The sequence below is a fragment of the Musca autumnalis genome, unplaced genomic scaffold (genome assembly GCF_047663935.1).
Source record: "Musca autumnalis isolate F117 unplaced genomic scaffold, ASM4766393v1 scaffold_5, whole genome shotgun sequence".
NCBI classification, from domain to species: Eukaryota; Metazoa; Arthropoda; class Insecta; order Diptera; family Muscidae; genus Musca; species Musca autumnalis.
The window spans coordinates 89,127,788-89,147,829 of NW_027412088.1; the positions used below are offsets into that span (position 1 = coordinate 89,127,788).

General features: G+C 37.9%; 1 protein-coding gene across 3 annotated transcripts in view; it reads left to right on the forward strand.

Annotated features, from left to right (window-relative positions):
• Camta (Calmodulin-binding transcription activator) overlaps positions 1–20,042 on the forward strand; it is a 283,414-nt gene that overhangs the window by 227,733 nt on the left and 35,639 nt on the right. For all 3 annotated transcript variants that reach the window (XM_073990712.1, XM_073990711.1, XM_073990710.1), the window contains 5 exons: positions 2,902–2,969; positions 3,596–3,731; positions 14,814–15,030; positions 15,370–15,425; positions 15,531–15,794. In XM_073990712.1, the coding sequence (XP_073846813.1) occupies positions 2,902–2,969; positions 3,596–3,731; positions 14,814–15,030; positions 15,370–15,425; positions 15,531–15,794 (741 nt within the window). The remainder of the gene's footprint in view (positions 1–2,901; positions 2,970–3,595; positions 3,732–14,813; positions 15,031–15,369; positions 15,426–15,530; positions 15,795–20,042) is intronic.

Here is a 20,042-nt window from a genome sequence, read left to right on the forward strand (position 1 = left end):
TGGCTGAAATTTGGTATTTAGTCTTCGTTCGGGTAAGAAAACTTTCCCACTGAAATTTGTTGGTACAGGCCCACGCTTTAATACAGCCCCCATAGAACGGTACCACCCGATTTTCGGTATTTTGAAGGTTGTGACCTCAATATTCATCCAAAGTGGCTGAAATTTGGTATTTAGTCTTCGTTCGGGTAAGAAAACTTTCCCACTGAAATTTGTTGGTACAGGCCCACGCTTTAATACAGCCCCCATAGAACAGTACCACCCGATTTTCGGTATTTTGAAGATTTTAGCTTCGTTATCACACCGAATTGGCTGAAATTTGGTACTTAGTCTTCGTTGGGAATATAAATTTTTCCCCCAGAATTTTGTTGGTATGGGTCCACGCCTTCATATAGCCTCCAAAGAACGGTACCTCCCGATTTCCGGTATTTTGAAGGTTGTGGCCTCAATAGTTCTCCGATATTACTGTAATTTGGTATTTAGTCCTCATTTGAGTTATAAAACTTTCCATATGAAATGTGTCGGTGTAGGTCCACGCCTTCATATAGCCCCCATAGAACGGTACCTCCCGATTTTCTTTTGTTTTTTTGGGGTTGTGGCCACAACAACAAACAGAAATGGCTGAGATTTGGTATTTACTCTACGTTGGAAGTAAAACCCTCTCCGACTGAATTTCGTCGGTCCATGTTTCGATATAGCCCCATAGAACGGTACCTCCCGATTTTCATAATTGTGCAGGATGTGACGTTAATATCCCACCGAAATGACTGAAATTTGTTATTTAGTCTTTCATGGGGTTATAAAATGTTCCAGAAAAGAATAATCAGTATAAGTCCACGTCTTCATATATCCCCCATAGAAGCGTACCTCGTGATTTACGGTATTTTTTAGGTTTTAACCACATTATCCTACTGAAATATCGTAAATTTGGTATTTAGTCTTCTTTGAGTCTAAAAACTTTACGCCGGAAATTTGTCGGTATAGATATTTTGATATAGCCTCTATAGAACGGTACCCCCCGAATTTCCGTATTTTGAAAGTTAGCGGTATTGTTTTACCGAAATTGCTGAAATTTCGTATTAAGTATTTTTCATAAACGAAAGGAAACTGATTGTTCAATTTGACTTTAATACCATTCCCACGGTGCTCTTGAAACAATTTTAAATGGAAGGTGCTTACACCTCGGAAGTTTTTGCGGATTCTGAAACTATAATGTTTATAGATGAGAAAAATAAAAAAAAAAAAAAAAACAAAAAAATCGCCGGAGCGCTTTTTAAATAAATCGCGATTTAAGTTGACGTTTTTAGGGGTTGTTTAGGTTATCACGATTTTGCTTAGAAACCGCAAGTCCTATCAAAATCGGAATAAAGAAAATGTTGTAGCTATGAAAATTCTCTACAAGATTGACCTTTATGGTATTGACGTAGATTTTACCGTTTTTGAGATATAGAAGTTCAAATTGGGACAATTCAAATTCAATTCAATTCTGTGTCGCCCCCTTATAAAACAATGACTTGACTGCAAATTCCCAACTTAAACTTATATATCTAAAAAAATGTTACAACTTAGGATAAGTTACTTAAGCCAGTCTTGTAGAGAATTTTCACAGCTTTAAGATTTTCTTAGGTCCCATATCGATAAGACTTACCGTATTCAAGCAAAATCGCGAAACCCTGACAAAAAAAACCTAAAAATGTAAACTGAGCTTCTTTATCTCAAAAATGGTACACGCTGGGAAAAATAATAAACGTCACTCCTCTAGAGAATTTTCACAGCTACAACATTTTCCTAAGCTTCATTTCGATTGGACTTGTGGTTTCCAAGCAAAATCGTGAAAACCTAAAAAACACCTAAAAATGTGAATTTTTACCGCGATTTATTTAAAAATCCCTACAGCGATTTTTTATTGTTTTTGTATTTTTCTCATCTATGAACACTGCTGTTTCAGAATTCACAAAAACTTTCCCTGTGTAAGCGGTTTTCATCAAAAGTTAGTTAAGCCGCACCCTTCATGACATTGTTTTATAAGGGGGCGATACAGCCAGTGCATTGTCCCAATTTGAACTTCTATATCTCAAAAATGGTCAAAACTACAAAAATACCATAAAGGCCGATCTTGTAGAAAATTTTCATAGCTACAACATTTTCCTTAGTCCCATTTTCATACGACTTGCGGTTTCTACGCAAAATCGTGAAAACCTAAACAACCCTTAAAAATGTCAACTTAAATCGCGATTTATTGAAAAAGCGCTCCGGCGATTTTTTTTGTTTTTTGATTTTTCTCATCTATGAACATTGTAGTTTCAGAATCCGCAAAAACTTCCAAGGTGTAAGCACCTTCCATTTAAAATTGTTTCAAGATCACCGTGTTCCTGGTGGAGGGTATAACAAGTTCGGCCCGGCCGAACTTAAAGCCGTCCTCACTTGTTGACATTTAATTTGAGTTTAAAAGACTTGTTTGGCATTATGGGAAGACTTATTACGTCTCCAAAATCTTCAAGACCTTTGTGCTCTTCACTTGGAAATCATTTCTGATATTTTTTTTAAATCATTGTGTCCTTACACGTTTGTTTATATTTTTTTAGTTAATTAAATCATTTTATAAAGATATATTTCCAGGAATTCTTTTCTCCATATTCATACATGCGTATGTGAAATGTCATAACAACATCATCTTTTTTGCCATGTGTCTTAAGATAAATGTTCCGCGCTTTGTTCTATTTTCATTTTTTTTTTGTCCTCTATTTCAAAAACTGTATAAATGCCATAAATAAAAATTCTTTTTATCTAAATGTTGAATGCCAAGACACAATTATTACTTGAGATTACATGAGATGAATGAATAGTAGCTTTTTATATGCCCCATCTAAAAGAATTTGTCTTTCCTTTTGTTTGTATTTTCAGGAAATCGCTGCGATTCTTATCAGTTTTGATAAACACAATGAATGGCAATCGAAAGAAGTCAAAACAAGGTGAGTCACTCGTTAATTATTTTTCTTTTTAAATGCAAAGAAAAATAAAAGAAAAATTATTTATAAGTAAAAAGTATTTATTTATTTTATTTATTTATTTATTATATTATGGTTATAACCAAGGTTAATTTACCAAGATGAAATAGAAAGCTATTCAGGTCTTTTTCGTCTCTTGCTGTCAAATGTTTTCTTGTAAAGAATCCGCCAAAGAAAATAAGAAAACAATGAAATATATATTTCACAATATTTTAAATTAAACTTTATTATCAAAACAGAAATATTTGTTATTTATATTTAATTAAAACAATGTGTTTTGACAGCAAGGAAAGACAACAGCTGGTCTTACTGTGTCACCTTCATATCGGACCAAGGTTATAATGAACAAACCATACAACGAATATTTGCTTAAAAATTTCTTTAAATAATGTTGAAAATCAAATTTAGTCCATATCTACATTAGGAAATTTTCCTTGCAGCAATTGTGAGTGTGAAGGAGAGAAAGCTGAGGCATATGATAAGCCTTTGCCTCTCAACACCCTCTTTCACCGACAAACTGACAATTGCCGCAAGGAAAATTGCCTAATGTAGATATGGACTTATCATTGTTTATGTTTTTTTTTTTCCAGACCGAAAAGTGGCTCTCTACTACTTTACTCACGTAAAAAGGTGCGCTATCGACGTGATGGCTACTGTTGGAAGAAACGCAAAGATGGCAAAACCACACGTGAAGATCACATGAAACTCAAAGTACAAGGAACTGAGGTGAGTTTAAAATGTTTATTATGATTTTCATTCACTGCGGTTCTATTAAATTTTCCACATGGAATTAAAAAATAAAAAAAAAAAAAACATATACAACAAATAAGAAAGTATCAGTCAGCTGTGCCTAAAGAGATATGCCCCCAGCATCGGACCCAAAGAAAAGAAGCAAACAGAATACTTCTGACGTCTATAGGGTTTTTTGAGTTTTTAGGACAATTTCGCAAAAAATGTTGCCAATTGCCAAAAAAAAAAAAAAAAAATAAAATAAAATAAAATAAAATAAAAACGAGCCCAGGCGAGTTCGTAAACTGCACTCATTCCAAACTTTGTGTGGGAGGTACCCTAAAGAGTGGTCGGATGTAGTCAAAGTTAGGACATAATCCGATTCTGTAAGAAATAAGACGATGTACAAAATTTGGGTCATTAACTCAGGAAATATGGAATTGCCCCCGAAAAAAACTTGCGCTATCGTAACAGAGCCCGCCAGAAGAACTTGTAGCTGTACTTTTTCCAAATGTTGTTGTTGTAGTAGCTTCTAAATGTACATATGTGTCCTGAATAGGATTAGTCCAAAGTGAGAGTGGAGTCAGGTTAGCGGGTTGGCTGGCAGTTAAAAAGGTGCTGCGTAGTATGCGGCTCGGTGCCCCATGCTGGGCAGATATTGTGCGTTCTTTCAATCTAGGCCCAGTAAGAATTGAGGCGGCTGCACCAACCAGATCTTAGTTGTGGAAACACGACTCTCGTTTGCCTTGGCAGCTGTTGCTCTTCCGCTGGCACGGGTGGTGGGTGAACTTCGAGGACGATTTTCGCACTATAGGCTTCTAAAGCATCAGCGACCGCATCAGAGTGAATATCTCCCAAACCTGCCTGATAAGAACGTTGATCAAGGGGTTCTCTTTTATATCTCTGGACCTCCCTTTCCAGATCACAATAATCCTCCTTGACTCGCCTGGTAGGTTCGGGCATATCCACCAGCTGGTGATTTGGGTGGTCTTTCCTATAGCACCCAAGAAATTACTGCATCGTCAACATCCTATTGTGTCGACGCACCGGCAGGATCTTGGTCTCCTCACGTAAATGGCCTACTGAAGATGACAACATGAGGTGACATCCTGTAGGTGTTCTCAAGGCAGCATTCTGACAGATTTTTAAGTTATCCCATTGCGTATCACTTACGATAGCAAACCTCGCTGGCGCGGCATAGCTTACCACAGACCGACCTATCGCGTTATATGTGGTTAACAAGGTTTCTTTATCCGCACCCCAAGTGCTGACGGCTTGGGACTTGAGGACTTTGTTCCTGTTTCTCAACTTTTCGCAGATAACTATAGCATACTCGGACGACTTATACATGCTATCGAATGTGACCCACAGGACTTTGGGTTAGTTTGTGGTCGGAATAATTGCACGGTCGACTTGCACATTCAGTGGGAGCTTCATTTGCGCCGTCCATGGTGAACAGTGTGGCTTTTGACTTAGTGGTAGATATTTCCATATTCCTCTCGTGGAAAAACTCTACAAGATCAATGAGATAGGCGTTTAGCCTGTCACAAATGTTACCAATGTTGGGACCTGACGCCATGACTGTACAATCATCCGCGTACGTAATTAACTCAATGCCGTCGGGAGGGCGTGGAATTGCGGAAAGGTGGAGGTTAAACAGTTCCGGAGATATCACCCCTCCTTGGGGAACTCCCTGTTTCACTCTACGGGGTTTGGACTTCCTGTCTCTGAATTCCACGTATGACTGGCGACCACACAAATAGTTGATAACCTAGCGTTTCAGACAAGGCCGGAGGGTAGTATTCTCGATATCCTCGAACAGCCTAGCATGGCTGACCTATCAAACGCTTTTGTCAGATCCAATGCTACCATCACTGTTCTGTGTCATGGTTTGTCCTGGTTGAGTCCTCGGTCAATATATGTGGAAATGGCGTGCAGTGCTGTTGTGGTACTATGCTGTTCCGGAATCCGTGATGATGATCCGCAACTGGATACCACGTTCAAATGCTGGGGAGGAGTAACGCATCGAGTATCTTTGCTACTGGCTATAGAAGTGAAATCGGCCTGTTTGATTCACTTTTGCTGGCATCTTTGCCAGGTTTCAGCAGCATTACCACCCTACCTATCTTCCAGGCTTCGGGAACTATTGGGGTGGCTAGCAATAAGACCTTACTTAAATACTCGATTCCGGGGTCAACCAGCTGTTTAGCATCCCCATTGAAATTCCGTAAGGTCCAAGCGCTTTGGATGACATTGCGCCTCGGATAACATCTGAAACATCATCCATCGTAAAATGTGGCGGTTCTTCCTTGGCTGAAAGAGATCGCAAACGAAGTAAAACACTTCTCTTCGCTCGGTCGCTATCGGGGTGCTCGATAAATTGTCGGCAGAAATAGCCCGCGCACCTCTTCGGATCTGTCAATGCCACGCCGTTAAAGATGAAAAATGTGCGGTCTTTTGATAGCGCCTTAACCGTTGTCTACAATTTATTACAACCGGCTCTAATGTTGGAGAACTTCAGATGTTCTAGCCACTTTTTCCGCTTGTGTTCACCGACTAATCTAATTACTTCCACTGTCAGTTCTCTGACTCTGGGGTTATTTAGTCATGCAGCAGTGATGATGTCAGAGGTTATGAAGTCTGGTGGTCTATTGATGGAGATGAAGATTGAGAGCTGGTCCGACCCAAGAGAAATGACGGATTTCCATGTCACGTCATTCGTCAGACCGGGTGATACGATGGATATGTTAGGCGAACTGTGGCAGTCTCCTCTAATCATGGTGGGTGCGTCCTCGTTCCCAGTGCAAAATGTGGTCATTTGGTCATTCCCCAGGGCTGAATGCCATAACTCATGATGCGCGCATTGAAATCCCCTAGGACCAGCCGATTCCCACCTTTCAACAGCGGTCTGATGTTAGGCGAATAACTCGAGGCACAGCTATTAAGCGAGTGTGATGGGTTTCGCCGTATAAACCCTGAAGACCCAAGATTAAGGGAACTTCCTCTTGAATTCAACAGGCTAGTAGGCGAGCGGAAAAAGTGGCTAGATACCTGAAGTGATAGGGCGACGCGGAGTGTGCTACGGCATATAAGAGCCTTCTCAGTTGAGGAGGTATCATTACATTTATTATGAGCGATATTACAGATGTCATCCGAAACGCGAAATCATATAGAGGGTTGGGCCGCACGTAATGCCTAAGCTACTGTATGAATATTTGGCAAGTGTCCACAGTCTATCATTAGCCATCCATGCTATTCCAGAAACCTGGGAAGATGACAAGTTGCTCCCGCTACTGACGCCAGATAAGGATGCCAACAGAGGCGAATCGTACAGGCCGAACTTCCTCCTTTCTCCTGTAACAAAACAACAAAATTAAAAAAGTTGAATGTTTCATCCGAATTTTTCGATGTTTCTATCTGAAAACGGCGAGTTATTTTCGAATCCGAAGAGCAGACTCCCCTGTCACGTCTGGGATGTTTGTGGAATGGTAATAATTACTGCAGAAACTTTTTGTATCAGGCGTACAACATCTCCTTGATATATTCGTGTCAAAAAACCCACAAAAATATTTATTTTATTCGATAATAACGAAACTCTAGGTAAAAATCATAAGAAACGATTTTGAGCCAGATTCGAAAATAACCCGCCGTTTTCAATTAGAAACACCAAAACAAGTAAAAAAGTGTCAGTCGGCTTTTCCGACAGAGGTATACCCTCAGCCAATGTGAATTGAAACTTTCATCTACGGACAGATAGATGAGGGAGGACCGATATGGGCCACTTTAGAAGTTAAACTAGATTTTGACAAAATATTAGGAGATCCAAAGTTTGGACCAAATTGGTTGCACCATTCAAGTGATATCGTCCTAACATTTAAGTGACATTTTTAAATATTGGGGAGAAGTACCGGAAGTTGGGGACAGGTATTGCCCCATGAAACTAAGTTTGGATAAAATATGACGAAGACCAAATGTTGCACCAAATCAGTAGAACAGTTCAAGAGCCACATATGGTGACATAGGGCTTTTTGCACCTTTCGGGACGTTTTCCCAAGAAATATGGACCTGCCCCTGAAAAAACTTTTACTGTCGTAATGGAATGCAAATTGCTTTAACAAAAATCAAAGTGATTCGAGAGCAGGTCTTAAAGTGAACTTATCCAAAATTTTGTGTGGGAGGTACCCAAAGGAGTGGACAAATATAGTCCATATTCGAACCTGATCTATAGCTGGTAGATATATTTGGATGTGCAGAGTATGGATTACATCAGTCACTCCCTTCAAGAGTTATCGTGCGCATATTTTTTCCGAAGATTTTTGAACCTGAAGGAGTGGACCGACATGGTTTATCTTCGAACTTTAACTACGTTTGGACAAAATATTACGAAGGCCAAATTTTGGACCGAATTTGCAGATCCGTTCGAGATTTATCTTGCGCTCCAACCACTACACACGGTTTCATAGGGTTTTTTTGCACCTTTAAGGCTATTTTCTCAGGAAGTATGGACTTGCCCCTTATGAAACTTGTACCGTGGTATGGGGGACAGCGAATACAAGCTGTTACAACATCAAAGCGATTCGAGAGCAGGTCCTAAACTGAACTTTTCCGAAATTTTGTGTGGGAGGTACTCGAAGGAGTGGACTGATTGAGACCATATTTAAACTTCATCTAAGTCTGGTAGAACTTTCACGATGTACTAAGTGTGGGCCAAATCGGTTACTCCCTTCAAGAGTTATCGTGCGCACAAATTTTCCGAACATTTTCGAACTTTTGTGTGGGAGGTACCGGAAGGAGTGGACCGATATAACCCATCTTTGAACTTAAACTAAGTTTGGGCAAAATATTACGAAAGCCAAATTTTGAACCGAATCGGTTGCTCCGTTGGAGAGTTATCGTGCGCACCAGCCAGGCAGACAGACAGACGGACGGACATGGCTAAATCAACTCCAAATGGTCTGAAAGATATTTCGTCCAAACATACTTGGGGTCTAAAACCATTATTTCGATGAGGCACATTTTGCCCGTATGAAAGTGTATATACCCTCGTTAGCATAAATGCTGAGGGTATAAAAATCAGATAAAACAAAAGTCGTCCCGACCAGTGTAATCAACCATATGTGTGGATGCCAGTCGTTTGTGGAATTCAGAAATAAAGTGAAACAGGGAGTTCCCCAATACCGGGTGATATCGTCGGAACTGTTTAACCGCCACTTTAGGATAATGTATGAGAATGATTGACGTGGGGTCCTCTTATCCTATTATGACATCTGAAGAATATGAAAATGTCCGCCTCTAACTCTACTGCCACACTGTTCACCACATGAACATATGAAATGAGTTTCCCGCTACACAGTGGAAGCATATTCAAACCAGCCAGAATGTTGACCTGAGGACTGGAACAGGGTGCCTCCTAATGACACCAGCGGTGCATCAGCACAAATGTCGATGGAGTACCTGCTTGAGTGATACCGTTATGAGCACGCCTGGCACAATCTAGTGAAAAGACTACCCACCCAAGCACGTCAGAAGATATCTTCATGATGTAGAGCGGGAGGTCCAAAGTACAAACAAGAACCTCTAGATCAACGAACCTATCGATTTGGTTCTCGTTAGTTGGTCTGTTAACCGCCATGTGACATTATGTGTATTGTAAGGTTGGAATATGTTGCGGTTATTTATCGTGTTTTTTTGTTGCCACGAAGTTTTTGAGCTTCGTTCAGTTTCGAGATGTTTCACTGTGGAGGAAAATTAATCCGACGGTTGCCCGTAGACGTTATTTTTCTTAATTTTGGTTTGAAATAACCTGATGTCATTGCTATTCAGTGATCAGTTGGTCTTGCTGTTCAAAAAAACAGATTTCATATGTTGGTCCTTGCCTTCGGTCCAGGCATTTGTATAGATAATACTGATGTGGAAGGTTTATGATTTTCTCCCATCCACCGAGGAGAATCTGTAAACGAGATGTTTAGCCTCCGGCTAGCTAAAAAAAAAAGTTCTGTTAAACATATGTATAGTTTTTTGACAGCTATAGTACACTGCGTCGTCACCTTGGGCGTTGTTGCTTTCCATTCATCAAATATCCTGTAAGGTGTTAATAACGATCTGTACTTTCCGCCAGTGTGTAAACTGAACCTACTTTGTAAAGAAACTGTAAATTCCATTAGCAGATTATAGTCCTTAAAACGTTCACAGTGTCGTCTGTATTAGTGTTAGCGTAAAATCATAACTTTGGGCATGGAATTAGATGTTTAGGGGCACCAAAGATATGCCGAATTTTCCGCGAGTATTTACTTAACCAACTAATACTTCTTGGCATTTGGCATTGCATTATCCGCTACCCATAGACGCGTCCGTTAGCACTCAGTTAAGCCTCTCCAAAGGCCGGAATGAAATAAAATTTATTCTCTTAAACGTTAAACTTTAATAATTGAAATAATTGTTTTTGGTGTTCCTGCTCTTGGCATGGCTTTCTTTGTCCGACAATTAAGCTCCTCAAGTACAATATGTAACATGTACTACAAATAAATCCCATAAGTGTAAATGCTTGTTTTGTTTTTCTTTCACACATATGAGGACTAACCCGTCATCACATGGAATACTTATTTCCCATCCTTCCTTTCCTTCATCCACACAAATTCAAAGTGTTTTTAAGGGCCGACAAATTAGCGTCGTTTATTAGGATTTTCTTTGGAATTAATTTACGACTTAATGAAGAATTTTTTCAACAATTAGACGAAACGATAAATAGAGAGTCCAAATGGAATTTAGAAGTAAGGGTTAAGATAAAGGCTACTTTGGTTCTGTTGTTTTGTTCTTTTTCTCCTTTGAGTTTTTGTTGACCCTTTTTTTTTGTTCCGTTTATCCAACTAAATAAACACTGCTGGTCGTACATGTTTATCTTGAGTTTTTTTTTTCATATTTAGAAGTTTTTTTCTTAAGGGATTTCTGGGTAGTTCTCGCCTTTGTTTTTAGTGAATTGTTCTTTTTTTGTAACGTTTTTGTTTTGGGGAAATGCCATGAATTATGATTTCCTAACGGAAACATAGAAAATTACTCGACTCTACTCCCGTCTTAACTTTTTGGTGGGCATAAAAACAGATTTCTTTTTTTTTGTTTTTTTAGTTCATCATTGCCATCATCATATTCAAGGATTAAATGTTGTACTTAGTGTTGCCAATTTCCAGTGGATTTTTCTGTAGAAAATAAAATGATTCTACAAACGTACCCAAAAGAACTGAGGGAAACTTCTATCACTTTAAAGAGTGCAGCCCCATTCTGTATTTTGGTCAATGGGACTTCATTATTATTACCTAGTCCGAAGAGCGTGTCGAAAATAGCTCGACAACACTTGTAGCGATGTTTTAGGGGGCTGTGTCAGTATTATTATAAAAGGTTCCAACACTTTTCTATAATGTAAAGCTATATAGTCTTTATTGTAAGGTGGTTTAGACCCTCAGAATTATTGTCACTCAATTCCCAATTTCCTTTGCATTTTCCCTAATTTCTTCCACTTTTAAAGTTTGAACATTCTATTCCATTTAAAAGTCCTTTAAATCAATATTTTGGCAAAAGAAATTAAAACCCCAAATGGCAACTCTATGCTACTATTCTCTTCTATTGTTTTGTTTTTGTCTTTAGGTTTTTTTATCATTTACCCAAAAAAGTGTTTTCTGTAACAAAATTTGTGTAATTTCACGCCAATTTTTTCCGAGTTTTTGCTTTCGTTTTATTAGAAGGTTTTTAATTTTTATGAAATTTGTATTTGCCAACCTATTTTCCTTCATATCCTTTCTTCCTTTTTGGCATTTTTCTTCTCAATATAAATGTCTTTAAAAGTGGATGTAAATACACTTTTGTTTTTCTTCATTCCTTCCTTTGGTGTCAAGTAGTTGCTTTGTGAGGAGATTCATTGAGAGTTGGAAAGCCATCAATGTTTTCTTGGAAGATTTATGTTTGATATTTGAAGACGGAAATGCTAAGACAACAAACGCGTCTGTCTAATGTCTGGAAATATTTTTAACGCGATAACTGACTAACAACTAATATGTTTATGAACAAACACAAACGTTCATTCATTTATTTCCCCCTCTCCAACTCCTTGGTGATGGTGGGGAACAGTGAAATAGTTTTTGGCAGTTTTCAGATTTTTTTATAGAAAACAATAGAATATTTCAATATATTTTTTACAACATAAAAACAATTTCTAGAGAAAATATTTTCGATAACAAGAACTTCTAAAGCGGTGTACACTTGATCAGTTTTGACTGTCGATTTTTCGGGAATATCGATAACTGTCAAACTGTCCAGCAACATCAAAATATTTTGTGGTTGCCTAATGACTAATTATTTGAGCAAAACTGATCGTGTGTACTCAGCTTAAAGAAAATTTTGTCGGTAAGAACAGTTTCTATAGAAAATATAGTCGATAACAAAAAATGCTATAGAAAACGTTTTCGATAACAACAATTTCTATAAAAAATGTCGACAACAGCAATTTCTATAGAAAAAGTTTTCAATAACAACAATTTTTATAGGAAATGTTGTCGATAATAACAACTTCTACAGAAAATGTCGATAACAAAAAATAACAACAATTTCTATAGAAAATGTTGCCGACAACAACAATTTCTATAGAAAATGTTGTCGATAACAACAATTTCTATAGAAAATGTTGTCGATAACAACAATTTCTATAGAAAATGTTGTCGATAACAACAATTTCTATAGAAAATGTTGTCGATGACAACAATTTCTATAGAAAATGTTGTCCAAAAGCAACAATTTCTATAGAAAATTTGTCGATAACAGCAGTAGTTTCTTTGGTAATGTAATGTAATGTAATGTTGTCGATATCAACAATTTTTATAGAAAATATTGTCGATAACAACAATTGCCGATAACATCAATTTCTATAGAAAATATTTTCGATAAAATCAATTTCTGTAGAAAATATTGACGATAACAATTTCTATAGAAAATGTTGTCGTTAACAACAATATCGACCACATTTTCTATTGTTATCGACAACATTTTCTATAGAAAATTTTGTTATCGACAACATTTTTATAGAAATTGCTGTTATCAACAACATTTTCTATATATATTGTTGTTATCAACAACATTTTTATAAAAATTGTTGTTATCGACAACAGTTTCTACAAAAAATGTTGTTAGCGCCAACATTTTCTCTAGAAATTGTTGTTATCGACAACATTTTCTATAGAAATTGTTGTTATCGGAAACATTTTCTATAGAAATTGTTGTTATCGGAAACATTTTCTATAGAAATTGTTGTTATCGGCAACATTTTCTATAGAAATTGTTGTTATCGGCAACATTTCTATAGAAACTGTTGTTATCGGCAATATTTTCTAAAGAAGTTGTTGTTATCGGCAACATTTTCTACAGAAATTGTTGTTATTGGCAACATTTTCTATAGAAATTGTTGTAATCGGCAACATTTTCTATAGAAATTGTTGTTATCGGCAATATTTTCTATAGAAATTGTTGTTATCGACAACATTTTGTATAAAAATTGTTGTTATCGGCAACATTTTCTATAGAAATTGTTGTTATCGGCAACATTTTCTATAGAATTTGGTATTATCGGCAATATTTTCTATAGCAATTGTTGTTGTCGACAATATTATCTATAGAAATTATTTTTATCTGCAACATTTTGTATAAAAATTGTTGTTATCGGCAAGATTTTCTATAGAAATGTTTGTTATCGGCAACATTGTCTATAGAAATTTTTATAGTAGGTTGGTTTCATCGATACAACATTGTGTTTAAATTATTGTAATCGATCATTACGGTAATATTTCGTCTAGGAAATATTGTAATGGTTTGTTATCGATGACATGTTCTATAAAAATATTGTTATCGTAGTATGTTTTTCAGAAAATAAGTATCGTTGAGCAATTTATGGTAGCTAAGGAGAATCCCATGATTTATTCAAAGATTTTGTATACAACAATCCCACTGTAAAACCTTTCCCATCTCCTCTTCTCTCATTCCATACAAACTATCAAAAATATTCGCTTTTTTTTTGTTCCTTGTTTACTTTTTCTTCGTTTGGTGCTTCCACAATAATGTCTATGAATTAGATTACAAAACATCGGTATATCACAAAATAAAAATTTATCATTTCAACTGGCTTCTACTTTTTTCCTAGCTTGTCGTCTTGAACTTCTATTAAGAAGCAAAAAAGGGTTGGCACTTGCTACTGATAGTTTTTTTTTATTTTAAACCTCTTCCCATTTGCTTTTATATTTACGACATGCACCCATTTTAGAGGCAGTTCCCCTTGTTTGTTTGTGTCCCTCAATGCTGGCATCTTTGATTTCCTCCCTTACTAATTTTGCCAAAAAATGTCGAGAAAACAGAAAAAAAACACTTGCAAAATCTGTTTGTTATTCTTCGTGGAGAATTGCAATTTTAATAAATTTATTGAAATTACAAAGATTTCTGGTGTGGAGAATCGTTTCATAAAAAGGGTCGTCTAGTTTTTGTTTGTCAAGGAAGTGGAGGAGTTCACGAAATATGTCATAAGTCAAAATCTGTTTACAAATGGATTTTGAGGGAAATAAATAAATAAATGTGTTTGCCCTTTGACCTCTCCAGGCATTTGTTTTTTATTTGATTGGCAACCAAAGACATTGTAGGGCAAAAAACAGGAACGTTAGAACCTCATATACATATATTGAGTGGTTTATATTTAAATTTAATTAATTAAACCCCACTGGAAAATAAAAGATCTTCAAAATAAATCTGACATTCAATAACATGACACAGATACTTTGCTAGATATAGAAACATTCTTTAGAAACTATTTTTGAGCTTTTATTATTGATCAAGGCTTCTTCTCATTTACCATTTGACACAGGAGGTGAACCTAAATAAAAATAATAAAAGGCTCCCACCCGTCACGTGCCGACTACATTTCACTTAAAATTCATAAATTTAGTTTTTGTATGTTTCCAAGAAAAATAATATTTACAACCTTTTTATGGCTTTGTTTTGATTTTTCTAATCAGATGTCTCTTTTTTCCAATGGTTTTTTTTTTTTTTTTGCAGTGCATCTATGGTTGTTATGTACATTCTGCCATATTGCCCACATTTCATCGCAGATGTTACTGGCTGTTACAGAATCCCGATATTGTTTTGGTACACTATTTAAATGTCCCATATCCGGATGATAATAAAATGGCCGTTATTGCGCCGAGCATCAGTTTGTGGGGCGATAAAAAAGAGTGGACAAAAGAGGAATTGGTCAGCCAATTGAAGCCAATGTGTAAGTATAGACATTTATATAATATTTATATTATACAAGTAATATAAGGTCAAACAATACATTATTATAAATGCAACGATAACACTTCGATAAGTTTCGATTAAACAAAAATTGTGAAAAATATTTTGTTCGAAGCCTGAATTTCGTGGCTAATGGGGTGATGATATGTCCTCTTTTGCCATATCATTAACAATATTTAATAGTGTTAACAAAATTCGATATAATTTGGTGTTATCGAATGTTATCGAAAACAATTAATGGTCTTAATCATTTAAATGTTTATTAGCAAACTGTAAACTTCACTAACAATCTACCTTAATTATTTTATTTTCATTCCAGTATCAACTGTAACATCAGATGATGAATCGGATTCGGGCAATGATATTGAAATATCTGTGAGTAAAACTTCAAAAAATTTACATACTTACATAACGCTGCGTCGTCCTTCGAATATATGTACATATACATATTTTATATGTTTTTATTTTTTTTCTTTGTAGACTGCTGAAACCGTTGAATCCATTGTCTGCCAGTTAATGGAAAAACAACGTCTGTCACGTCAAGCAGCTCTAGTCAAACAATTAGATTGTGGTTGTGGCGATGCCTCATGTGCCGATGGTAAAACCTGTACCCATCCTGTAATGCGTAGACCCAGTTTAATAAAATCCACAAATGAAAAACGTTTACCGGCATCAAATTCAGTGGAAAATTTTGCCCACAGTGGTAATAATCCGGCCACGCCGAATGTTGTTGTGGGGCCAAAGGTGAGTAAATTATATCGAAGAAAATATCAATCGATTTTGCCAACAGATATATATAAAAAAATACCGACGAAAGGATCCCCGAACACTTAAACACAAATGTTGAAAATTTGGTCCCACTTTTGAAAATAAACTAAGTTTCGAGATCTAAAGTTTGGAACAAAACGGTTAATCCGTTTATGAGATATCGCGCGTACCATTTTAGCGAATACATTCGAACTTTTGTGTGGGAGGTACCGTAAGAAGTGGATCTGTAAGCACCACCTTCGAGTTGTATCTAATATTCGAAGAAATATTCGGTTCGAATGTTGTCGTGGGCACTCAAAAACCTTGTACCATAGTAATAGGGGCCTTGAGTGCAACCAGTTGCAAGAAAAATCAAAACGATTCGAGAGGAGGCCCTAAACTGCACTTTTCGAAATTTTGTGTGGGAGGTACCCGAAGAAGTTGACATATATAGTCCAGATTATAACCTGATCTATATCTCGTAGAAATATCACGATCTGCACACTATGGATCAAATCGGTCACTGCCTGCGAAAGTTATCGTGCGCACCATTTTAGCGAAATTTTTTTCATTGTTGTGGTGAGGCATCCAAAGGAGTGGACCGATATGACCCATCTTAGAACTTGATTTAAGTTTGCGCAAACTTCCCGGCACTACACATAGTGCCTTAGCCGGTTTTTAAAGCTTTCGAGCCATTTTCTTAGGAAGCTTGGACTTGCCCCTAAAAAAGTAGCACTGCCGTAATGGGGGCAGCGAATACCTGTTGTTATAACAAAAATCAAAAACTTTTCCGAAATTTCGAGTGAGAGGTACCCGAAGGTACCAAAATTGTCTGAAACTGATTTCGTCCAAACATACTTGGGGTCTAAAACCATTGTTTCGATGACGCACATCCTGTCCGTGTATATAGCCTCGTTAGCATAAATTCTGAGGGTATAACAAGACGTCACTCGGCATTGCCGTCAGTATAGGATGGTTAGAACAACATTGATGGTGGACCTAAATGGTCCAATGAAAAGATTCCTAATTTCAAAAGTAAATATAATTTTCGCAGGTAATAAAAGAGGTTTTAAAAGTTACCAGCATAAAATTATAAGTTTTTGTGGGCTAGTTATAATAACCCGTGGGTCTAATAATATCATTGCCAGTCCCAATTAACACAGTTTACACCAAAAAATACCCACAATCCTTCTTCCCCAAGAATGATAGGACGAAGAGGAATGTTTTACGTCGGATAAGAACCCTCTCAGCCGAGGTGGTACCACTACAATTTACTATGACCGTTGTGGCAGATGAACCTGGAATTGAGTATTTGGCAAGGAGCCTATAAAGTTGGCAGGGTGGCCCTTGATATACCGAAGGCTTTCGGTGCTGTCGACAACGCCAATCTTTTCAGGGACAGAAGGCTTCTCTCCAGCCGTGTTTGAAACGTTGGATAATCAACTATATATGTGGACGTGTGTGTTCTTCCATCTAGGGATAACTGTCACACTGTTCACCACCTGGACGGGTGAAATAAGGATCCCCCTGAACATATTGGTCAATGGTGTCCTGATTCCGACCACTAACTTCCACAAGATACTGGGTGTAACGTTCGAAAGCGTGTTTGAGTCGTACATGCAATCTACAGCTATTTGCGACAACATCAGAAGTAGGAACGGGGTCTTCATTTCGCTTGCCGGCAGCATTTGGGGTTGCCGACAAAGAAAACTTTTTGAATAGGCCGGTTAGTGGTAAGCTAACTTGCACCAGTGTGGTGGTTGGCAAACCTTAGAGCTACGCAGTTGAAGAATATTTTAAACCAAGCAGAATGTCGCCTGAGAACTGCAGCTTGATGCCTACTCATGGCACCAGTGTACCATATTCACAAGAAGACAATGATTTTACCGGTGCATCAGTACAACAAGATATTGCCGATGCAGTTCCTGCTTGGGTGTTGCCGTCGTGAGCAGCCCTGTCACAATCTAGTGGACAGGCTTTCCCCACCCAAGCATAACGCATTCACCCTGATACAGGTGCACAGACAAAATTGATATTGTGGCCAGAAATTGATATTGTGATAGGTTTATCCTTGTTCCAGACCCTCGGTTCATTTTGGCAGAGGGTTGTCAGATGTTAGATCGTGTGTTCACTCATGATTCGCTGTTTCCGGGTCTTGAGTATTGGACAGCGGTCGATTGCCCCTGCATCTTCTTCATTTTCGCATAACCTACAGAATTCCCATTTGTAGGACATTGATCTTATTCTGCAATGACCCGTGATTATTCCCAGCGTTTCTGATCAGATTTATTCATAGAAACCCTGCTTTATATCGCTTGGAGAGGATTGGCCAGATTGCCTTATATAGGTTCATTGTGCCAGATCTTATTCCGATATTCGTGTTCTAACTGTCACATGGTTGGCTTGATTGAGTTGTCGTCTTCCATATCAGTTGACATCGATTCGCAACGCGCCAGTACAACCGTTATTTTATTTCCTTCGATGTTGCAATAGCCCAGAACCCAACACAATGTAATGATTGATTGATTTGCATCTCCAAGGCGTTTTTACAGTCCAAAACCGCCGCAGACTTGATAGTGTGGGACTTTGAGTGAATTAAGGGCCGCTTGGATATTCACGTAGATAGTCACCGGTCCAAATACAACCCTTTTCATGTTACTTATCACTTCTCCAATTTTTTTATTGTAATGATCTCTGCTGAAGGTTAGGTTAGGTTTAGGATGCGCAACTGCCATGCTGGCAGCCACTCCACTCGGAGACCTTGAGTTCCATTGTGATCATCCTGTCTATTCAAATGTGTGCGTTGTAGAGATGATGATGTTGTTGTGATGTGATAAGGTGTATGATCGGTTATTTGTTTGTAAATGAAGAATGTGGCTATGTATATTGTTGAAAAGGTGTTAGAAAGACACTATAATTTTCGTTTAACCTGTAGACGCCTGTTCCACTTTCCATCTTGGAGCCATAGGTATATAGCTCTATACCGAGTGGGGAGTTGTGGGTGCAAGCCTGACTGTGGGGTTGTGTACATTAATTTGGTCGAAGTGTAGTTGTGGTGATACATAAACATTGATTACCCTCGATCCCAGTGGCAGTCCCAGTCGTGGTAGAATTGCAGCGCGACCATATTCGTAACTGCGCCAGGAGCCGAAATGCACTGTTGGCTGCCAGTTCCTGCACTACAAGATTCAGTGGATGAAGATTAAGTAGTACATTGTGGGTCGCTTGTGGAGTTCTTTTCATTACATCGGTGATTAGTATTGCTGCCGCTTTTTGGCTTTTGTAACTTATGAAGATACGATGTCTTGCCCTAAGCATTCCATCACACCAGATAACCATATGTGAGAATTGGGCGTATCGCCGTGGTGAAAATCCAATGGATGATCTGTGGTCTCAATCCCCAGATCTTACGAATAGATTTTTTGCATGAATATAGGGCTATTCGACTCAAACTTTCTTTTCCACGTGGTCCACAATAATTCCGGTGTACTTGACTTCTAAAGAGAGCTCTAGGGTGAATTGTTTTACTTTCCGCTATTTTGTAAACAGAAGCAGGTCTGTCTTTGATGTGTTCAATCCAAGATCATTGTTGTGTGCTCATCTCGATAGTTTGACTATAAAGTTCCTGACATGAGTTACGTTGTGTTTGTGGGAACTGATCATTATAACCACGTTGTCTGCATAATCTAGCGTTTTTATTCGCAGTTTACCAAATGCCTTAAGAATTTTGTTTATCAACAGACAGCAGTGGCGATAGAACACCACCCTTGTGGTGTGCCCCTGTTGACAAACTTCTGAGTGGAACTCTCACGGATTTTTGTGTTAATTATCCTACTGCTTAGCATCCCGTCAATCCAGTTGGGCAGTGCCGAAGAAACTCCTAAGATTATGAGTGAATTGTGGATGGATTCAAGCTTAAGTTTGAGCCTTCCATATTGCTCTCGATAAAACCCACGATATCTTTTAGAGCGTTCTTCACCGATTTGCCTTTAATATGGGCATGTTGGGCAGCACTAAGTACTGTTACTGTTACATAAAAGCCGGGCCTGAATCCAAGGTCCAGCAGTCTTTCTAAGGTTTTCAGTAGAAAGGAAGATAAACTGATCGGTGCTTAGTCTTTGAGAAGTATGTGGCAGTGACTTCCCTCCATAGAGCCGGAGTGAGCGATAGACCCAGACAAGCTCAGAAAATATGTTTCAGATGTAGGATCAATAGCTCCAGTGTATTTTGTTCCATTGCACGAAA